We start from the raw sequence: 18,504 nt of genomic DNA, 5'->3' as shown, positions 1-18,504 counted from the left end.
CTTCTGTCCTAGTGGAGCTTGGGGCTTGGCTCTGTGGCACATTGCGGCATTCTGGTTCCCCAAGCTTAGAAGCTCTCTCCCACAGAGAAACAGGACCTGACCAAGCAGAGAGCAGTAAGTTAGTCTCAGGGGTTTTTGTGAGAGCTTCATTGCATAGTCATCATTGACTAAATTATTGGCCATTCGCTGATTCAGCCTCCAGCCCCCGCCCTTGGGTGGCAGTCCAAAAGTCTCTCATTAACATGGTAAGACATGCATTTCACCTTTATGACTCTGCAGTGTTTTCAGGAACTGTGGATGAAGACCGTATATACCTGGGAAATATATATTTGGTCATCTGAATGACCAAATATGTACTTCTTATGACTCATATCATAATACGTCATTGGTTCTTACACTCATTAGTTAATGAATATCTCTGGTTGATTTATAGAAGTAAAACCCTAGAGATAACTTCAGGCATTTTCGGCCTCCAGTATAAACCGACCTGTGAGGCCTGAACATTAATGGCAGTTTTGTAATAGTAATTTATTATTCTGTTTTGAAGATAACTTTTAAAGATAACTGTAAATTCGTGTGAAGACTAGAAAATATATATCTTAAACAGCGTCAATTGCAAGTCATTAACTTTTAAATCTTGTCATTCTCCCAATGTGTTAGTTATTGAAGTTATAAGCAAACTTTTTAAAAATGTTAAGGTCAGAACATTTAAAGTATATGAATACAATCCAGATTTAGTTCCTATCTCTGTAATTCTCAGAAATTTGATTCCCTATTTCCTTGTCTGCCTGGGATTATTTTGTCTTTTCTTAAGGTGGATGGCAATGACCTATTTTCCTAATTGGTGCTACTGTTTAACACAGAGGAGCAGATGATAACTCCCACTTCACAAGAAAGTAAAAACAGCAAAAATGAACTGTCTTACCTTTCTTCCATTTCCCATTCCATTCTTCACTGTCTCCATGGGTACCTTCCTCCTTTCATTCTTCCCTTAGTGGAAAAGATTTTGTCCTTCCGCGTACAGGCAGTTTCTCTACCTTTGCTCAGAATTCCTTATTATTTAAAAAAAAAAAACTTATCTTGATCTAATTTTAGATTTGCAAAAATAGTAAGAGAATTTCCTTATATTACTCACCCCTTTTTCACTAATACTGACATCCATTTTTTTTTTTTGGTATCATTACAAGTACATGAGGAACATTATGTTTACCAGACTCCCCCCATCACCAAGTTCCCCCCACATTCCCCATTGCACTAATACTGACATCTTATATAACCACAATATAATTATCAAGAATAGGAAATTAGAATTGGTACCATATTATTAACTAAACTACAGACACTATTAGAATTTCACCAAACTTTGAAGTAACTGCCCTTTTTCTGTTCCACAATCCTATCTAGGAAACCTTACTGAATTTAGTGATTTCACCATTTCATTCTGTAGGTTTCTTAACACTTTCCTTGTCTTTCATTATCATTACCCTTTTGAAGACTACTGATGAATTATTTTGTAGAATGCCCCTCAGTTTGGGGTTTGTTCAGTGTTTTTCTAATGACTGTACTGAGCATATGCATTTTTGGCAAGAATACCACAAAAATGGTATGTCCTTCTCAATTCAGTGTATCAAAGGGTTTTAATATTGTTACATGTTTCTACGGGTAATAACTTGAATACCTTAAACTTGTTGAGTTTGTTCATTTGCTACCTTTTCCCTTTTCAGTTGATAAGTATCTTGTGGAAGATAAGTGGAGATCATGTAAATCCTTTTTCTCCTGAAACTTTGCCCTCTAATTTTAGCATCTATCAGTTGATCTTATCTACATTATTACTGTAATGTTTGCCTGATGGTGATTTTGTTTTCCTCCTTCTTTTCTGTTTATTAATTGAGATTCATTTGTGAGGAATAATTGTGTCTTTACTCCCATTTTCTTATTTATTTAATTATTTATATTGGTATGGACATACAAATAGTAGTTTTATTCTACAGGCTGAAATCCAGTACTATCATTATTTATTTTGTTGCTCAATTTGTTATAGCATTGCCCATCAGGAACTCCTTCAGGTTGGCTCCTGTGCTTTTATGACGAACTCCCATCTTTTTAAAAACTTTTCTTTGTTTTTTGATAACAGAAAATATTCCGGGCTCCTCTTGTATTTTCCATGCCCCAGCCTTAGGTCCACGCACTTCTTAAGAAATGATTGCTTTTATTGGAGAATGGTGTTTAGAGACCACGATCTGAGCACCAGGTGTACTCATTATTATTGAGTATCACTGGTTCTAGGCCCTCTCAGTGAACAAAGCTAGGAAACCTTTACATATACATGTATTAAAAACCATGAGTTTATATTGATAACAGATTCCAGCCCCACACCACAGAGCTTATTTTTAGCATTTCTCATTTCTTTGTTTATAACACCTTTCTCCAACAGTGAGAAAGCTAGTTCTCATTATGTACATGCTAATTTAGTATGTGTTCAATTCAGTTATACACATACAGTAACTTCAGTGTTATTAACCCATACCTCTGTGAGAAGCCCTTTTACTAACTGTATTAATATACAATTCTTTTTGTAGTCGTAGAGTGTCCCGTCAGGATACTTCTTTTCTCCTTCCCTTCCTTTTGTTCCCTCCCAACTTCCTTCTCCCTTTTTCTCCCCATTCTCCCCTTTCTCTCTACCCCCTTCCCTTCCCTTAGGTTCATTTGTTGGTGTTTTTATACCATTTTTAGTTCTCCTCAAATCCAGGTTGGTTTTAATTATTTTTCTTTTAATGAAGGGTGTATGAAAATTACTATGATTCCAACAGTAAGAATTATTTTAAAATGTATATCCAGAGAAGTGTCACTCCTCTTTGTCCCTTATACCCTATTCCCATTTCCTACCTCTTTCCATTCTTTTCTCACCTGCCCCTGTAAATAACTTCTCTCCTTACTTTCTGGTTTATCCTTTTTACACTTCATTTGTTCCATTGAGCAGAAATATGTGTTTTCATAAATCCCCTTTGTTCTTACATGAAAGCAGCCTATCTAGAGGTATTTTGCGGCTTTGCTTTTTCATGTAACAGTATGTTCTGAAAATCACTCCATATCAGAGATTTTCCTTCTCTTTTTCAACTGTTGCATAGTACTCTATTGTTTGTATATATCAGTTTATTCAATCACTTACCTATGTATAGACATTTAAGCTGTTTCTAATATTATAAAGAATGAATTATGAAGGATGCTGTAATGTGTATGTATTTTTCTGTTGTTGGACATGTATTCCCAAAAATGGTATTGCTGGGTCCAGGGTAAGTGCATACATGATTTTGTTGGGCCTTACAGTAGTCTCCTCTTACCTGCCATTTTACTTTCCAGGGTTTCAATACCTACTGTCAGCCATGGTCTATAGCAAATGATCCTCCTCCTGACATATTCTCAGAAGGTCAATATCAGCCTAGTACAGTATTACAGTGCTTGTGTCATTTACCTTCATCTCATCATGTTTGCATTTTATTATCTCACATCATCACAAGAAGAAGCATGAGTACAGTATAGTAAGATATTTTGAGAGAGAGAGACCGCATCCACATGACTTTTATTACAGTATATTGTTAAAATTGTTCTCTTTATTATTAGTTTTTGTTGTCAATCTCTTACTGTGCCTAATTTATAAATTAAATTTATCATATGTATATATAGGAAAAAACTATATATAGGGTTCAATACTGTCCACAGTTTCAGGCATCCACTGGGGATCTTTGAACATATCCCCCATGGATAAGGGGGGACTGCTGCACCAAAGTTCTCTCTAGAGTCATTGTGCCAATTTGTATTCCCATCAGCAATATATGAGAGTGCCTGTTTCCTTAACATCCTCACTAACAGAATATTTTGTTCTATTTTAAAATTTTTTGCCATTCTAATAGGGTGAGAAATAGAATCTCAGTGTTATTTGAACTTGCATTTCTCTAATTATGAGTGAATTTGAGCATTTTTAATATTTTGGAGGGCTATTTTAATATCTTTTATGGTGAATTGTCTTTTTCCTGCTTTCTATCTGGTTTTGGTCTTATTTTCCCTTTATTTTTAAGAGTTCTTTATATATTATGGACATTAGCCTGTTGTGCCATACATTGTGAATATTTTATCCTAATTTTTTAGCTATCTTTGTCTTTGTCTATAGCATTTATGTCATACAATTTTTAAAAGATTTTTATTTAGTCAAAGTTACCAATTTTTAAAAATCGCCTCTGGGTTCTTAATCAGAATTAGAAAGCCTTTTAATACATGCAAGTTTAAAGTGCAGTTCACCTGTGCTTTGTTTTAGAACTTTCTATGGTTTCATTTTTTACATCTAGATTCCCAGTGCATTTGAAGTTTATTATTGTGTATGGTACAAGATATGGATCTAATTACATATTTATCCAAATGACAACCTAGTTTTTCTATCATATTGTATTGAAAAGCCCATCTGCACTTCAGTGATTTGAGGTACCATCTTTTGTCATACAGTAAATTTCTATAGATATTCATGTCTAATTCCAGATTTAATCTATTCTACAGGTCTCTGTCCATTCATGAGCTGGTACCCTAGTGATTCAATTACAGGTGTTTACAGTATATTTTAATACCTGATAAAGCTAGACCCCTGGGATTTTCCTGTTTCAGCCTATTCTTGCATGTTTGATTTTCCATATCAACCTGTCTGACTATATAAAATAGCTTATTAGTATTTGTTTTGCATTAAATTTGTACATTGACAGAGAGAGAAATGACATCTTTATATTGTTGCCATCCTATCCAAGAACAGGGGATGTCTTTCCATTGCTCAAGTTTTTAGTGTCTCTCAGTAGTGTTTAAACATATAGATTTTATACATCTTTAATTTATTCCTAAATGTTTAATCTTCTTTGTTGCTATCGTATGTGGGGTTTTTCTCTGTTAGTGTGTCCTCTAATTAATTATTGCTTTTGTATATAAAAACTGTTGATTTTTGTATGTTAATTTGTATCCTACTTCTTAACTGAATTCTTTTTTTTTAAGTTTCACCATTGATTCTTTGGAGGTTTTCAGGTATACTGTCATATCATCTGCACGTAGCGATAGTTTTACTACATCTTTCCCTATTATTCCTCTAATTGATTTCTTATGTCTAGTTAGATTAGCTGAAGTCTCTAGTACAACATTGAATAGTAGCAGAAATGGTGGACCTCTTTATATTGTTCCTGATCTTAGTGGAAGAAGTATTATTTCTTTATATTTACAGATTAGATAAATAAGATAATGGTTGTAGGACTAAAGTGTGTGTGTGTGTGTGTATTTTTCTTTTATAATGTCGAGAAAATCTACCTCAATTCCTCTTTCCTTGACTGTAGAATTTTGAATGGGTGTTGAATTTTATCAAAAGATACCTCAGCATCTGTGGAGAAAGCCATAGTTTTTCCCCTTAGATTTCTGAATACAGTATTAATAGATTTGCTAATGGAACCAGTCTTGTATTCCTGGGATAAATCCCACCTATTCGTGTTGTATTATTTTCTTATTTGTTATTGGATTCGGACAACAGTAACATTGTTCCTTCCAGTGAATATATTTCAAGGGTAAATATTTCTTTGCATTATATTACCTAACATGATGTCTTGTAATTATTTATGTCTCCCTGATTAGATTCAGAGTACTCTTAGAACCTGGATTAGATTTTATTCTTCTTTCTCCTTAGTGACCAATAGAGTTCTTCATATATAGTTGACATTCTTCAAATGCTGTTAAATAAACTAGGAGAAATAGCTCATTAAACTTTTATTGACAATGAGTAGTCACATCAGTACAAAGGATCATTGGCCAGGGAAGTGGAAGAGGTCTGAGTACGGATCTGAAACTTGGGTTTTATAAAGACCATACATTACTGATATTCTGGCATCAGATAGCTTTGGATCTGAGTTTTTTCATCTTTTAAGCAAGTGGAAGTTTTTTTCTTATCTAAAATTATTTTATGAAATTATTTTTTAATCATTGACATATTTTTACATTCTGCATAAATAGTTTCTCTGAATTTTTGCTTGTTTTTAGAATTATTTACCTGTTATACTCCATAGACATTCATATGTTTGTAGATAGTTTTGTAAAGCAAATTCTGACTACACATTAATTAGCTATGTTGTGGGCTATTTGTAGGAATATCGGTGATGGTGATAAAGCTCTTTTAACTAAATTATTTAACGTGTGCTTAACATATTTTACTTTTAGGTATGTCTGACTGCAGCAATGATACTTCAACTCTGGGTGCATCTAAGCCAGCCACAGAAGAAGTCAAGTATAATTTTGAGGTGATGGGGTGGTATTTATATTATTTTTTAAAGTCAGCCTATCTCAAAGTTTTAGACTGTCTAATTGACTGAGTTGGTCTAAGCATATGCCATTCTGTGTTAACTCTTTGATACACATAAAGGGGTTGGAGAAGAGAGAGATTTGTTTGTTATGGAAGTAAATTACCGTTGGCCTTTGGGCATCGAGTATCCTTGTCTCATAAGAAGGACCATAAAAGCTGGGGTCAAACTGTAGTTTTTAACTTAAATATGAAATGAGGTTTCTGTTGAAATAATAGCAGTAGTAGGCTCACATTTGAGCTCATCTCCTCCCGTATGCTCTCTCTAGTTAGGTATGCATCAGAATTCAAGTGTAGAGTTAAAAAAGACCCTGAGTTCTGGGCTTCACTTCAGACTCTCTAAATCTGAATCTACAGTGATAGACACTGGACCATGTGTATTTTTTTTGGAAGTTCTACAGGTGATTTTAATATATACCACCTAAAAACCACTGTTTATTTCCTTAGAATAAAGATAAAGACTTTAAGGAGTTAACTTTATGTTGAATTCAAGTCACCAGATTTTTTTGAAAACATAATACTAATAATGCCTCTCATATTTGTAGTGCTTAAAGATTTACAGAGTAGTACTTCCATAGTACTTTCCCACTTTGATCCTTAGACCAATTGATATAATTCAGTTAGGTAAGTAGAATAACTGTTATTTTCCCCATTTATTCCTTAAACATATTTAACTTTCAGAGAGGGAGTGACAAGGCTGGAACGTAACGTGGAGCCTTGTGACTCCCTTTGCAGTGCTTCTGAGCCAGCTTGCCATCTGTGGCCCAGGATTTCTTCTTCACACGAGTCTGTGTGACAAGCTTTAATATAGGATTCAGAGCTAGATAATTTGCTTTTAATCCAGAAGTCAAAAGATGAATTCTCATTGGCAAAATATGTATTATCTGTGGGGATTCAGGATTATTTGTGATTTAAAATGGATTGACTGTTTACCATTTGTCAAAGCAGTGTTATATTTAGTTCTGAGAAACTAGGGAATTATGTATACTGTATTTATCCTAACTTATGGATTTGATTTTTTATGATCAAATCTCTGAATCTATATTGTTGATAGATGATCAGAGGAGATTTGATGTGTGTGAACTATAGGAAGGATGGACAGTCCAGCCAAAGATGGGACTCATAATAATAAATGAAAGTATTGTTTGTGATTTACCACTGTGAGTTTTGTCTATGTCAGTGTCAGTGGAATAGGTGCTATACAGAAGTTTACTGTTCAGTAGAGAGTTAAACATGGATGCTGATGGTCTGAAGAAAACCACTGTCAAGTATTTAGTTGTTAAAATTTGGCTGTAATTTAACATTAAAATCCACATTAGGCATTCCCTGTGTTTTTAGCCATTACCACATGTATAGCATCCACAGGGACTATTGTAATTTTTTTTAAAGCCAGGTATGTGAGTGTAATCTGAATTTATGCCTAAATTTATAAGCATTTATCTGAGTTTATAGTTAACCAAAGTAGGGTTTAGGAATATTTTATGACTTTAAAATTCTCCATTTATTAGTATTCTACTAATGTAAATCTGCTTTTTCACGGTGAAAACATTTTTTGGGTTAGATTTGCTTACAAGAATTCTTCTTTTAATATATTGTGGCTCTGTATGTATTAAGGCCATTAACTCTTAATTAAATGTTCTGTAGATCAGACTTTTCAGTAATTCAGACTAATCCTAGCAGAGCTTGGCATATTACTGATGGCCAATTTGATGAATGAATGAATTCTCACTCTCACTAGGGTAAATGATATATGGGTATTGGTTTGTTAGGAAGAGAATATGATGACCCCTGGGTGATGGTTTTCCTTTTTTAAAAAGCAAACAAAGTAACAACACAGTAGGTAGTCCAGCATTCTGAACTAAGCCAAAACAACCCTGAACAAGAAGGCACTTTTAAGTTTATTCAGGTTCTGTAAGGTGACTTGTCTTGCTTGTGATCACTCAGCAGAACCCAGGGTGGTTTCTAACTCTGAAATCAAATCATGTTTCCATTAAAATGTCTGTCTTATCAGGGACTATGAAATAGTTTGTTTTTTTGTTTTATGATGTGAATTTGGTTTTTTGGGGTTTTTTTAATTAAAAAAAGAAAACATGAGCTTTGCTTGTTCTGTACTCTAACCCAGTTTGATTAGAGCAGATAAAGGTGGGTTTTGTTCTTAGTATTTTAAATATTCAAATATTATGCCTTGAGATGTTTTTAAACTACTGCTTCTGTATCTGTCAAAGAAGTAACAGCCTGATAGGCATCTTTCACTGAAAGTCTGTTTGGTGCCAGGCACTGTACTGTGTTTTACATCTTTATCTCATTGAATGCTACAGTAGCCCTGTTTGCAGTTGAGGTTTTCAGCCTCATATAGATTAGGTAGTGGAGACCTGAAAAGGTTAATGTAGCTAATGAGGAACAGAGTTATGATTCGAATGCAAATAAAAGTAAATTTAAGAAGCTAAATAAGAAAAACTTAATTTAGAGGTTGAAAGGAAAGGAGCGACACATAGCAGCAATTCACCGGAGAGTTCCGCTTTATTAGGGAAAGGTGCTGGGTTATATAGGAGGGGGCATGAATTGATTGAGGTGTCACTTCTATGGGGCTGGTGGCTGTTGGCTAGGTGCTGGGATTGGGAGGGGGGCGAGAGGTGATTGGGCTTCAGGTGGCGCCGGCGGGAACTGAGGACCCCGAAGAGAAGCCGGAAGTTTGCCATCTTACTGGTGGGGACCCTTCATTCCCCCCTTTCTCCTCTATGGGTTTGTGGACGTTGCTTTCTCTCTGGCTGCTTCCTGCTGAACAGGGGCGGAGAAGGGAGTGAGGGCTTGAGGATTGGGAGGAAAGGGTTGATAGGACTCCCCACAGTAAGGACGAGTAGATGTGGACTTCTTCAGGTTGGAAATCAATGAAGGTTCCCTGTAACCATAGGTTGGCCAAGAGGATATGGGTGTCAGGAGCCAGGCGTCTGCGGCTATTGTTTCCAGGAACAGTTTCCAGTGGAGAGAGGGGTCCATCTCAGCGTGTGGTGAGGAGGTCACGTGAGGGTGAGGGATCTTCTGTGGCCAGAAGCTGGTAGTTCCTGAGTAAAAGCTGGTTGAAAGCTTGATTAGAGATTTTTCTGACTTGGGATTTGATGAACTTTATTATACAGGGTAAGAAGAGACAGGCGAGAAGAATGATTATTATGGGGCCTGCAATGGGCCAGAGCCAGGTGAGGAGGGGGTTTGTTAGTATTGACGAGAATGGGTTGGAATTGGAAGTAGAGTGGAGACTGGAGGCAAGGTTGGTGAGTTTGGTAATGTCAGTTTCTACAATGCCGGATTCGTTGATGTAATAGCAGCACTCTTCCCAGAGGAAGACGCAGGTGCCGCCCTTCTCGGCTGTAAGCAGATCTAGGGCCCGCCGGTTTTGAAGGGTGACTTTAGCTAGCGAAGGGACCTGTCTTTGGAGAGAGGCTAGAGAATCGGCACTGGATGTCAGGGCTCCCTCAAGTTTGGCGTTGAGATCTCTAACTGCCTATAGAGAGTGACCCAAGGCTTCTCCCGAAAACCCTGTCCCAATGGCTGAGGTGGTCCAAGAGATACTGACCATGATGGGAAGGAAAGCAGCCCTTTTTGTGCGCGAGGGCAAGGGAGGTTGGAGCTCAAGGAATTCTGCCATGCTGTAAAGTGTTAACTGTGGGATTAGGGTGACGAGAATGCAGGGTGTATCGGAGTTGAGAGGCAGTGAGTTGAAAAGACTGCTATTACACTAAAAGAAGTGTCCTGGTTGCGTAAAAGTCTTAGAGCCGGAGGTAGGGGTGTAGATAGAGAGGCAGTGAAGTGCGCTGGAGGGGGGTGGAGTTGGGCCTACACAGTGGTGGATGGTGAGATTATCTGCGTATTCTGGTTCACATAGGGGTATGTCTGCCAGGGGGCAGAGGGGTTGTCTTTCTGCATGGAAGGAGTAGTTGGAAATATTAAGGGGCACGGCGGCCAGCGGTGGGCGCTGTAGTGATGCGCACAAGAAACAATTGGCTGTGTTAAGGGTGTGGTTGAGAAAGATGGTGGTGTCCTGAATGAGCTGTAACGAAGAGTAGGAGAAATGAGAAGAGGGGTGGGGATCAGAAGATGAAGAGGCACTATCAAGAGTTTGGATAATGACTTTTTCGGAATGTCTGATACCTGATGCAACTTGAGAGATCTGGGAATGAGAGGGAACATACTTTCGAGAGATATGAGGGGTACTGTGGGGGGTCAAGGACCCCCCGTAGTAAACTAAGGCTGTGACTCTGGCAGCCCATCGAGAGTCCCAGGGATCTGGGATTGATAAGGAGAATGAGCCATTGGGATATTTCATGAAACGGTTGGAGGAGTAATACTGTGGGTACTGGAAGTTACTTATGTAGTGAATGGTGCAAGACCAGTAGGGACATCTCCTGTAGGTATCTGGCCATCGCCTGCAATAGGCTTGTTTTTGGTCATAGAGGAAGCAGAGGTAGGGAGAATAAGGGTAGCTGCTAGTGAACACTTCAGTGGAGGGAGGAAAGTGGAGGTATAAAGGCTCAGAGCAGCTTTTCAGAGGGCAGTCTGGTGTGGCAATGAGGGCAGTAACTTTTGTTTGATGCTGTGTGTAAGTCTGTCTGACTTTGAATCGCCATACAAAGGAGGCTGGGGTGGTGGGGAAGATAATAGGAATGAGGAAAAAAAGCGAGAGAGCGTAAAGGAGGAAAAAGTCATGATTCGGGTATGGATGGCAAAGGGGGTGAACGGGATTTTGGAGGAAAGAGGACAGTAAGGTCAGGAGTCTGGAGGGAGGGAGAGTTTATAAACTTTTGTAGGTTAAGAGATCTTTTAGGTGATGTGGGGACAGAATGGTAAGGGGCGCCCTGAATGTCAGTTTATGAGCTGCCTTCTGCAAGAGCTGTCCAGCGGCTAATGCCCGTAGGCAGGGGGCCCATCCCTGAACTGTGGGGTCTAATTGCTTGGAGAGATAAGCTAGGGCAAAGGATGGGCCATAATATTGGCCTAGGACTCCTAGAGCTTGACTGGACCTCTCATGAATGTATAATGAGAAGGGCTTCGACAAATCAGGAAGATGGAGAGCTGGGGCTTTTACAAGGGCTTGACGGAGCTTAATGAAGGAGTGTCGGGGTGAGGAGGATAATGGTTTTTAGGGGGGCTCTTGCTGAGGTTGTATAGGGGTCTTGCCAACAGGGTGTAGGGAGAAGTTAGGGATCTACGTTCTAAAATATCTAGCTAGGCTTAGAAAGGGCCTAGAAAGGAAAGGATTTTTGTCTTGGTTTTGGGAATGGGCAGGTCAGAGAGGAGCCATTTTCTGTCTAAGGTAATGGACTTTCTTTGTTGAGATAGAAGGAATCTGAGGTAAGTGACAGGAGGGGAAGAGATTTGAGCTTTAACAGGGGATACTCGGTAACTTCTGGAAGCTAGAAGGTTAAGTAGGGAGGCAGTGTCAAGTTGAGACTGTTCCCATGAGAGACTGCAGAGTAGAAGATTGTCCATGTATTATAATAAGGTGGACTTGGAGTGATCATGATGAAACTGTTTGAGGTCTTGAGCTAGGACCTGTCTAAAAATATGGGGACTATCTCGGAAGCTTTGTGGCAAAACTGTCCAGGTGAGTTGTTCAGAATGTCTTGTGTATGGGTCCGTCCAGGTGAAGATGAAAAAATCTTGGGAGCAGGGGTCTAGAGGGATAGAAAAATGGGTCCTTGAGATCTGGGACTGAGAAGTGGGATGCTGAGGCTGCATGGATTTGGAACTAAGGGATGGATAGGGACAATGGCTATGTTGATGAGGCGAAGGTCTTGGACAAGGCGGCAAGATCCGTTGGTTTTTTTAACAGCTAATATGGGGGTATTAAATGGGGAGTGAGTGGGTCTGCTTGAATGATGGGTTGGAGGCCTATGAGGGCTGAAGTGGTTAGGGGGTATTGGGCCTGACAGATATACTGAGAGGGGTCACATAATTTGATAGAGGCAGGGGGACATAGGGCCACGGAGGGGCTTGTAATGTCCCAAACTTTGGGATTTACAGGGTGTATGAGGGCAGAACCAGAGCTTTCATTGGGTAGAGGGGGGTCGTCGGCTATGAGGGCCATCAGAAAGGGAGTACTGGGGGCTGTGGGAGTGGATATAGTTATGGAAACGTGGAGGAGGGAAAGGATGTCTCGTCTTAGTAAAGGGATGGGACACTGGGGCATAACCAGGAAGGAGTGGGAGAAAGGTATGGGATTGTCTTGGATTGTGCATAAAAGGGTGGGTGGGGGGTTTAATGGGAAAATCTGTTTACCTCCTACTCTGACTATAGGAGTAATGGCTGGTGTGGTAGGGCCCCGGTATTCTCACAAGACTGAGAAGGTGGCTCCTGTATCTAGGAGGAAGGAGATGGGGTGACCGTCTACTGTTAGAGTAACCCTGGGCTCCTGTTTGGTGATGGAAATGGTCGGGCGAGAAGCCCCCGGGCCCCATCAATCTTCTTCTGCCAGCCCCACTACGGCGGGCTTAGGATGGGGGTTGTTCGTCCAGCCTCCCCTTCGGGTGGTTGGGCAATCAGACCCGCAGTGGCCCTTTTTGTGGCATCTGGGGCATGGGGTGGTAGGAGATCTGGGGGAGGGGCACGCCCTTGACCAATGTCCCTCTTTTCTGCACTTGAAACAAGCTCTTTGGGGGGCTTGTTTGTAGAGGGGCGCCCAGGTTGTGGTTTTATCAGCTGGGCCAACATCTGGAAATTGGCCTGATCAGCCTTTTGTTTACGGCATTCTTTCTCCTCCTCCCGCTTATGGAAGACTTTAAAGGCCACTGTTAGGATCTCAGTCTGTGGGCTAGTGGGGCCCTGTTCTAACTTTTTGAGTTTAGCTTTAATGTCGGGGTAGCCTTGAGCTAGGAAGTATGTCATAAGGACATGTCTTCCTTCAGGTGTTTCTGGGTCCAGGCTGGTATACTGTAATAGGGCTTGAGTGAGTCTGTCTAAGAACTCAGAGGGGATTTCATCTCTCTTTTGAATTATGTCTTGGAGCTTTTGAAAATTGACTACTTTACAAGCTGCCCTTTTTCAGACCTGCTATTAAGCAGGAGGCAAAAATATCTCGAGAGCGGAGACTCATGGCGGTGTTATAATTTCAGTGTGGGTCTTGTTCGGGGACAGCAGTGGGGCTAGGGGGATAAGTGGGGTCAGTCCTGTGGGTTTCAGTAGCCTGCATTTGGGCGAAGTCCTAAACTCGTCTACGCTCTTCAGGGAGGAGAGTATTGGCCAGGAGCATGAAAATGTCATGATGTGTGAGGCTGTAAGACTGGAGGGTCTATTGAAACTCCCTGAGGTATGTCATGGGATCAGTGGAAAAGGAACTTAGGTGTTTCTCTAGTTGGGCTAAATCTCTTAAGGAGAAAGGGATGTGAACGCGCACGCTGCCTTCGGATCCTGCTACCTCCCGGAGGGGGGCGATAATTTTGGGAGGCTCTTGGGACTGAGTCTGAGGGGGACTGAAGGGTTCTGGCTCAATCTGTGGGGGAGTGACGCGGTATAGCCGTGCCTAGTCGAGCAGGTCCTGAAGTGCAGAAGGGGGGCAAAGAAAATAAAGAAAGATAGAATCGGACCCACATGTCGCCAGCTAGCAGCCCAGCTGCTTGCCTCTGCTGCTTTAGTTGGGCTTGAACTCATGACTCTGAGGTTAAGAGTCCCATGCTCTACTGAGCTACAGCAGGGCTCCAGTTAATTGCTTATGGAATGCGTTGTTTTCTATTCCTGCCACATCGGCAAGTGGGGGAAGGGCATAGCTAGAAGCAGGGGCGGTGTTTCTACACATCTTAAAGGTCTCCCTATTTTCAGAGTGAGGAGTCTTGGCAAGATATGTTTTTGTGGACAGATAACTTCTAAGGACTGCACCGGTTGTTCTCTAGCTTGTGCTTTCCCATGCTGCGTTCAGACATGGGGGGAGGTGCTTTCCCATTCTCCCTACAAACATGTGAGAAGACAAAGGTGGTCCCTAACAGGGGAGAAACAGGTGATGAGGGCAAAGACGGAGGAGGCCCCTGGGACCTAGTTAAAGGGGGGCTGAAAGGCTCAGGCTTAATCTGCAGGGAATGAAGGTGGAGGAGGTGAGATGGGGGAGGAGATGGTTGGGGAGGAAGGGAGAAGGGCTGTTGTAGGAGAAGAAGGGGAAGGGAGTGAACGGGAGGCTTCTGCGGGGGCGGTGGCTTGCAGGCTAGGAGAACTTGGGAGGGGGCGGGGAGAGGAGGAGGCAGAAAGCTTCCATATAGGGAATCTCCTTCCATTTTTTCAGGCACTGGCAGTAGTTAAAAGATCGCTAGTGATGTTAGGATCAAGAGTTCCCCCTGCAGGCCATTGGTTTTTATTGTCTAGGGGGTATGTCGGCCAATCTTGGGAGCAATATTTACGGAGAAGTTTTGGTTTTATATCAGGCGTCAGGGAGAGGGTAGCCAGATGCTTAAGCAGGCATTCAAGAGGTGAACTTTCAGGGAGGGATGAGGAGGCTCCCATGGCTAAAGGACAGAGAAGGAGACAAACAGGGGAAGACGAACGGAGATCCTCAGACTGGAAGCAGACCACAAGGAGACAAAGGGCGTCCCCGATGATCCTTGGTGGTCTGCGGAAACTCGTATACGAGTCGGAATTTCTTGGGAAGTGTGGGTCGTCACCCAGACTTCCCTAAGAAGGCAGAGTGCCGGAGTCACGAGGTACCTAGCGCTAGGCGTTTTCGGCGGACGGAGCAGAAGGAGGAGGGGGGGAAAGGGAGCGTTCTCATCCACAAAGGAGTCACCTCGTTTATGGCTGTTGGAGGGGGGTGCCTGAGAGTCGGCCGCAGCCGTGAAGGCCTGAGGCGGGGATTTATGACCGTCGGAGGAGGGGCCTGAGCGTCCGCCGCAGCCGTACAGTCTTGAGGCGGGGATTTATGGCTTTTGGAGGAGGGGCCTGAGGGTCCACCGCAGCCGTGAAGGCCTGAGGCGGGGAGAGTTCCCTCCTCATCCCCGAGCGTCAGGGCCTTGCCGGACGATCACGGTCAATGGCACTGCGATAGCTCGGGGAAGAGTGGCCCACTCCGGGGGGAAAACTTACCTAAAGGCCAGAGAGGAGTGGTGAGTGTGATGAGCCAGCGCCGGAAAAAGAGGACGAGGGCAAGCTGCTGCTGGTGTCGGGGGAAGACGGGGCCCAGTTGGGGTGTCCTGTCTCCCGGGTTTCGGCACCAATGAACGGAAAGGAGCGACACATAGCAGCAATTCACCAAAGAGTTCCGCTTTATTAGGGAAAGGTGCTGGGTTATATAGGAGGGGGCATGAATTGATTGAGGTGTCACTTCTACGGGGCTGGTGGCTGTTGCTAGGTGCTGGGATTGGGAGGGGGGCGAGAGGTGATTGGGCTTCAGGTGGCGCCGGCGGGAACTGAGGACCCCGAAGAGAAGCCGGAAGTTTGCCATCTTACTGGTGGGGACCCTTCAGAGGTAGAAATAGAGAAGTTGGTAAAACAAGCAAACCACATGTATTTTTAACAACAAAAAAGGAAAGAAAGCAAAGTAGTTGTGTTAGGTACTTGTTAGCATATCCTGGTATTATTACCTGAACTCTTTGTTGTCTGCCCTTCAGTATATTAAAACTAACACATATATGCACTAAGTTCTAATATCCAAGAAAATTACACTTTTCATTTATGTAAATAACTCAGAGGTCTAAGCGAATTCAGTATAGATCTCGTACTCAAGGTGCATGTTGCTTAATAGAGGAAAATTTTAAATTAATAACTAAAATAAAATGAAGTATAATAATGTCTTAGGGTGGTGCAGACAAAGAATTGTAACAGTTCAGTGGAGTATCGGCCAGGAATATCAGTGAAGGTAGCATTTAAACTGAGTCTTATGGGTAGAATTTGAACATGAGTTATGACATCACTGCTTGGGCAAAGGCTTAGAGAAAGGAAATTGAGAGAAGTGTGGGGAAATGTGAGTAATTAAGTTGGATTTAATAGGGTATCTGAGGCAGCATAACTGATTGAAAGAAGATAGTTCAGGTCATGGAAGGATTTTGAGTGTCAGGAGGAGTTGGCTTTTATGTTGTAAACATATTGGGGAGGTAAACAGATATGTTAAATATGTGCATAAATTACTTTAAATATAATGTAAAGTAGTCTTTACTCTTTACTGCTATAAAGCAGGATAAGGGATTGAGGATAATGGAGAGTGCTGAATTACATACATTGGTCAGGGAAGGCCCTTAGGTGATGTTTGAGCGGAAATCTGAATGAGGTAGGGGAGAGTCATAAAAATTTTAGAGTCAGACTGTCTGGAAGGGGGAAATAGCAAGGGCATAAATAAGACTGGTATGTTTGAGGAACAGTGGTGAGGTCTCTGTAACTGGAACCAAGTGTCAGTGAGGGACAAGCGGGAGGAAATGTGGCTCAAGTGGTAGCTAGTGGCTGAGACTGGCTTGACATAGAAATGAGAATGACAGGCAGAAGATGAGAAAGTTGGGAGAAGATTTGAAATGCAGTATTCAGGTAGCAAGTGGTTGGAAATATAAGACAAATTAGGTATTGGTACTAATAGATTAAAACATTTGCTAAGAAAAACAGCATATAAAATAAAGGCTAAACAGTAGATGAATTCCTATGTACTCATCACCCAGGCTCAATAATTTTCTGGATTTTACCACATTTCATTTACTTATCTATCCCTTAATAGTAACAGGTTTGAGAGTCATCTTCCTTTTAAAACCATGAAATTGCTAAAATAGATAGAATAAAGAAAAAAAGAACAAGGTTACAAATAATACAATTTGCAACCATGTTTCCACTCTGTCTGGATATTAGTCTGTTTTAGAAAAGTGTAGTTAGGGTGCTTATAGTGATGAAGTCTGGAAGAGTAGCTGTGCTGATTACTAGTGTTGATGAAACTATTCCAATATTTGTCCTGTTGGCCTGAGCTGAAATCAATATGCTGTGATTATATTATCTTTATGTAGTATTTTCAGTGTTACAAGCAGTTTCACAATTGAAGCTTACAGTAACTATATAATATATAGGTGAGGTTAATTTAATTTAATAAATGAGGAAATTGAAACTTAGGGAAGTCAATAATTTCTACAAAGTTACAAAAAGGGGCAGAGGTGGTCCTTAAATCCATTTCTTCTGATAACTTGGTTAGTTCTGAGACTTTAGGCAGTGGGCTTATTCACCTAATACTTGTTCTTTTTTTTAAATTAAGGTGTCAGTGATGTACAGTCTTATGAAGGTTTCACATAAGCAACATTGTGGTTTCAACATTCACCCATATTATCAAGTCCCCTCCACCCCATTGCAGTCACTGTCTGTCAGCCTAGTAAGATGCTATAGAGTTATTATTGTCTTCTCTGTGCTATATGCCTTTCTGGTGACCTACCTATGTTGTGGGTGCTAATTATAGTGCCCCTTAATCCCCTTCTGCCTCAGTCCCCACCCACCCTCCCAATCTCTTCCCTTTGGTAACCACTAGTCCCTTCTTGGAGTCTGAGTCTGCTGCTGTTTTGTTCCTTTAGTTTTTTTTGTTGTTGTTGTTGTTATACTCCACAAATGAATCGTTTCCACCTAATATTTTTGAGTCATGTTGAATTTAACACTTTGTAATAAATACACTCAGTTTTGAAAGAAGGTCAGATTTTTACTAATACAGAAGGAAATTTCAAAGACTGAATTATGAGTTTAATAGAATTGCTTTCTCTCTTTGTAGGCAAACAAAAATCTAAATAATTTCATTTGACACAGAAGGCATTTGTGCTTTTTGGTATTGGAACAAAATATGGTCTGTTAACATGTATAATTAGTTTACTGAGCACTGCAACCTTCATTGTCTGAAGCCATGACTAGAACAGTCAGAGTTGAATATTTCTGGCCTCTCCTCTTTCACAGTTTACTTTCTTCACAACTTTTTTGTCTAGATTTGACTGAAATTAAGAATTGAGTTCTTTAAATTAGAAGGAAATATAACCATTTGATAGCAGAACAAAGTACCTACTGAATATATGCAGTCAGTGAACTGAGCTTGGAAATATTTTGCAGTACTTTTTAATGAATTTTCAAGTAATTTTTTAAAATAATACATTTGAGAAACAATTGGGAAAACCTTAAGCTTGTCATTATACCACTTTATTTTTGTTTGCTCAGGTAAA

The 18,504-nt window shown here is 40.8% G+C and overlaps 1 protein-coding gene across 6 annotated transcripts in view; it reads left to right on the top strand.

Annotated features, from left to right (window-relative positions):
* The window catches only part of ARFIP1 (ARF interacting protein 1), a 129,346-nt gene that overhangs the window by 10,345 nt on the left and 100,497 nt on the right, over window positions 1-18,504 (top strand). For 2 of the 6 annotated variants that reach the window (XM_017673813.3, XM_017673814.3), the window contains exon 2: window positions 6,232-6,311. The exons of the other annotated variants lie outside the window; for them this stretch is intronic. In XM_017673813.3, the coding sequence (XP_017529302.3) occupies window positions 6,234-6,311 (78 nt within the window). In that variant the 5' untranslated portion in view covers window positions 6,232-6,233. The remainder of the gene's footprint in view (window positions 1-6,231; window positions 6,312-18,504) is intronic. 6 annotated transcript variants of the gene reach the window in all.

Source organism: Manis javanica, chromosome 3 (assembly GCF_040802235.1).
Source record: "Manis javanica isolate MJ-LG chromosome 3, MJ_LKY, whole genome shotgun sequence".
Taxonomy (NCBI): Eukaryota; Metazoa; Chordata; class Mammalia; order Pholidota; family Manidae; genus Manis; species Manis javanica.
Note: the sequence above shows the minus strand (reverse complement) of the source record. Positions and strands in the feature narration are given on the sequence as shown.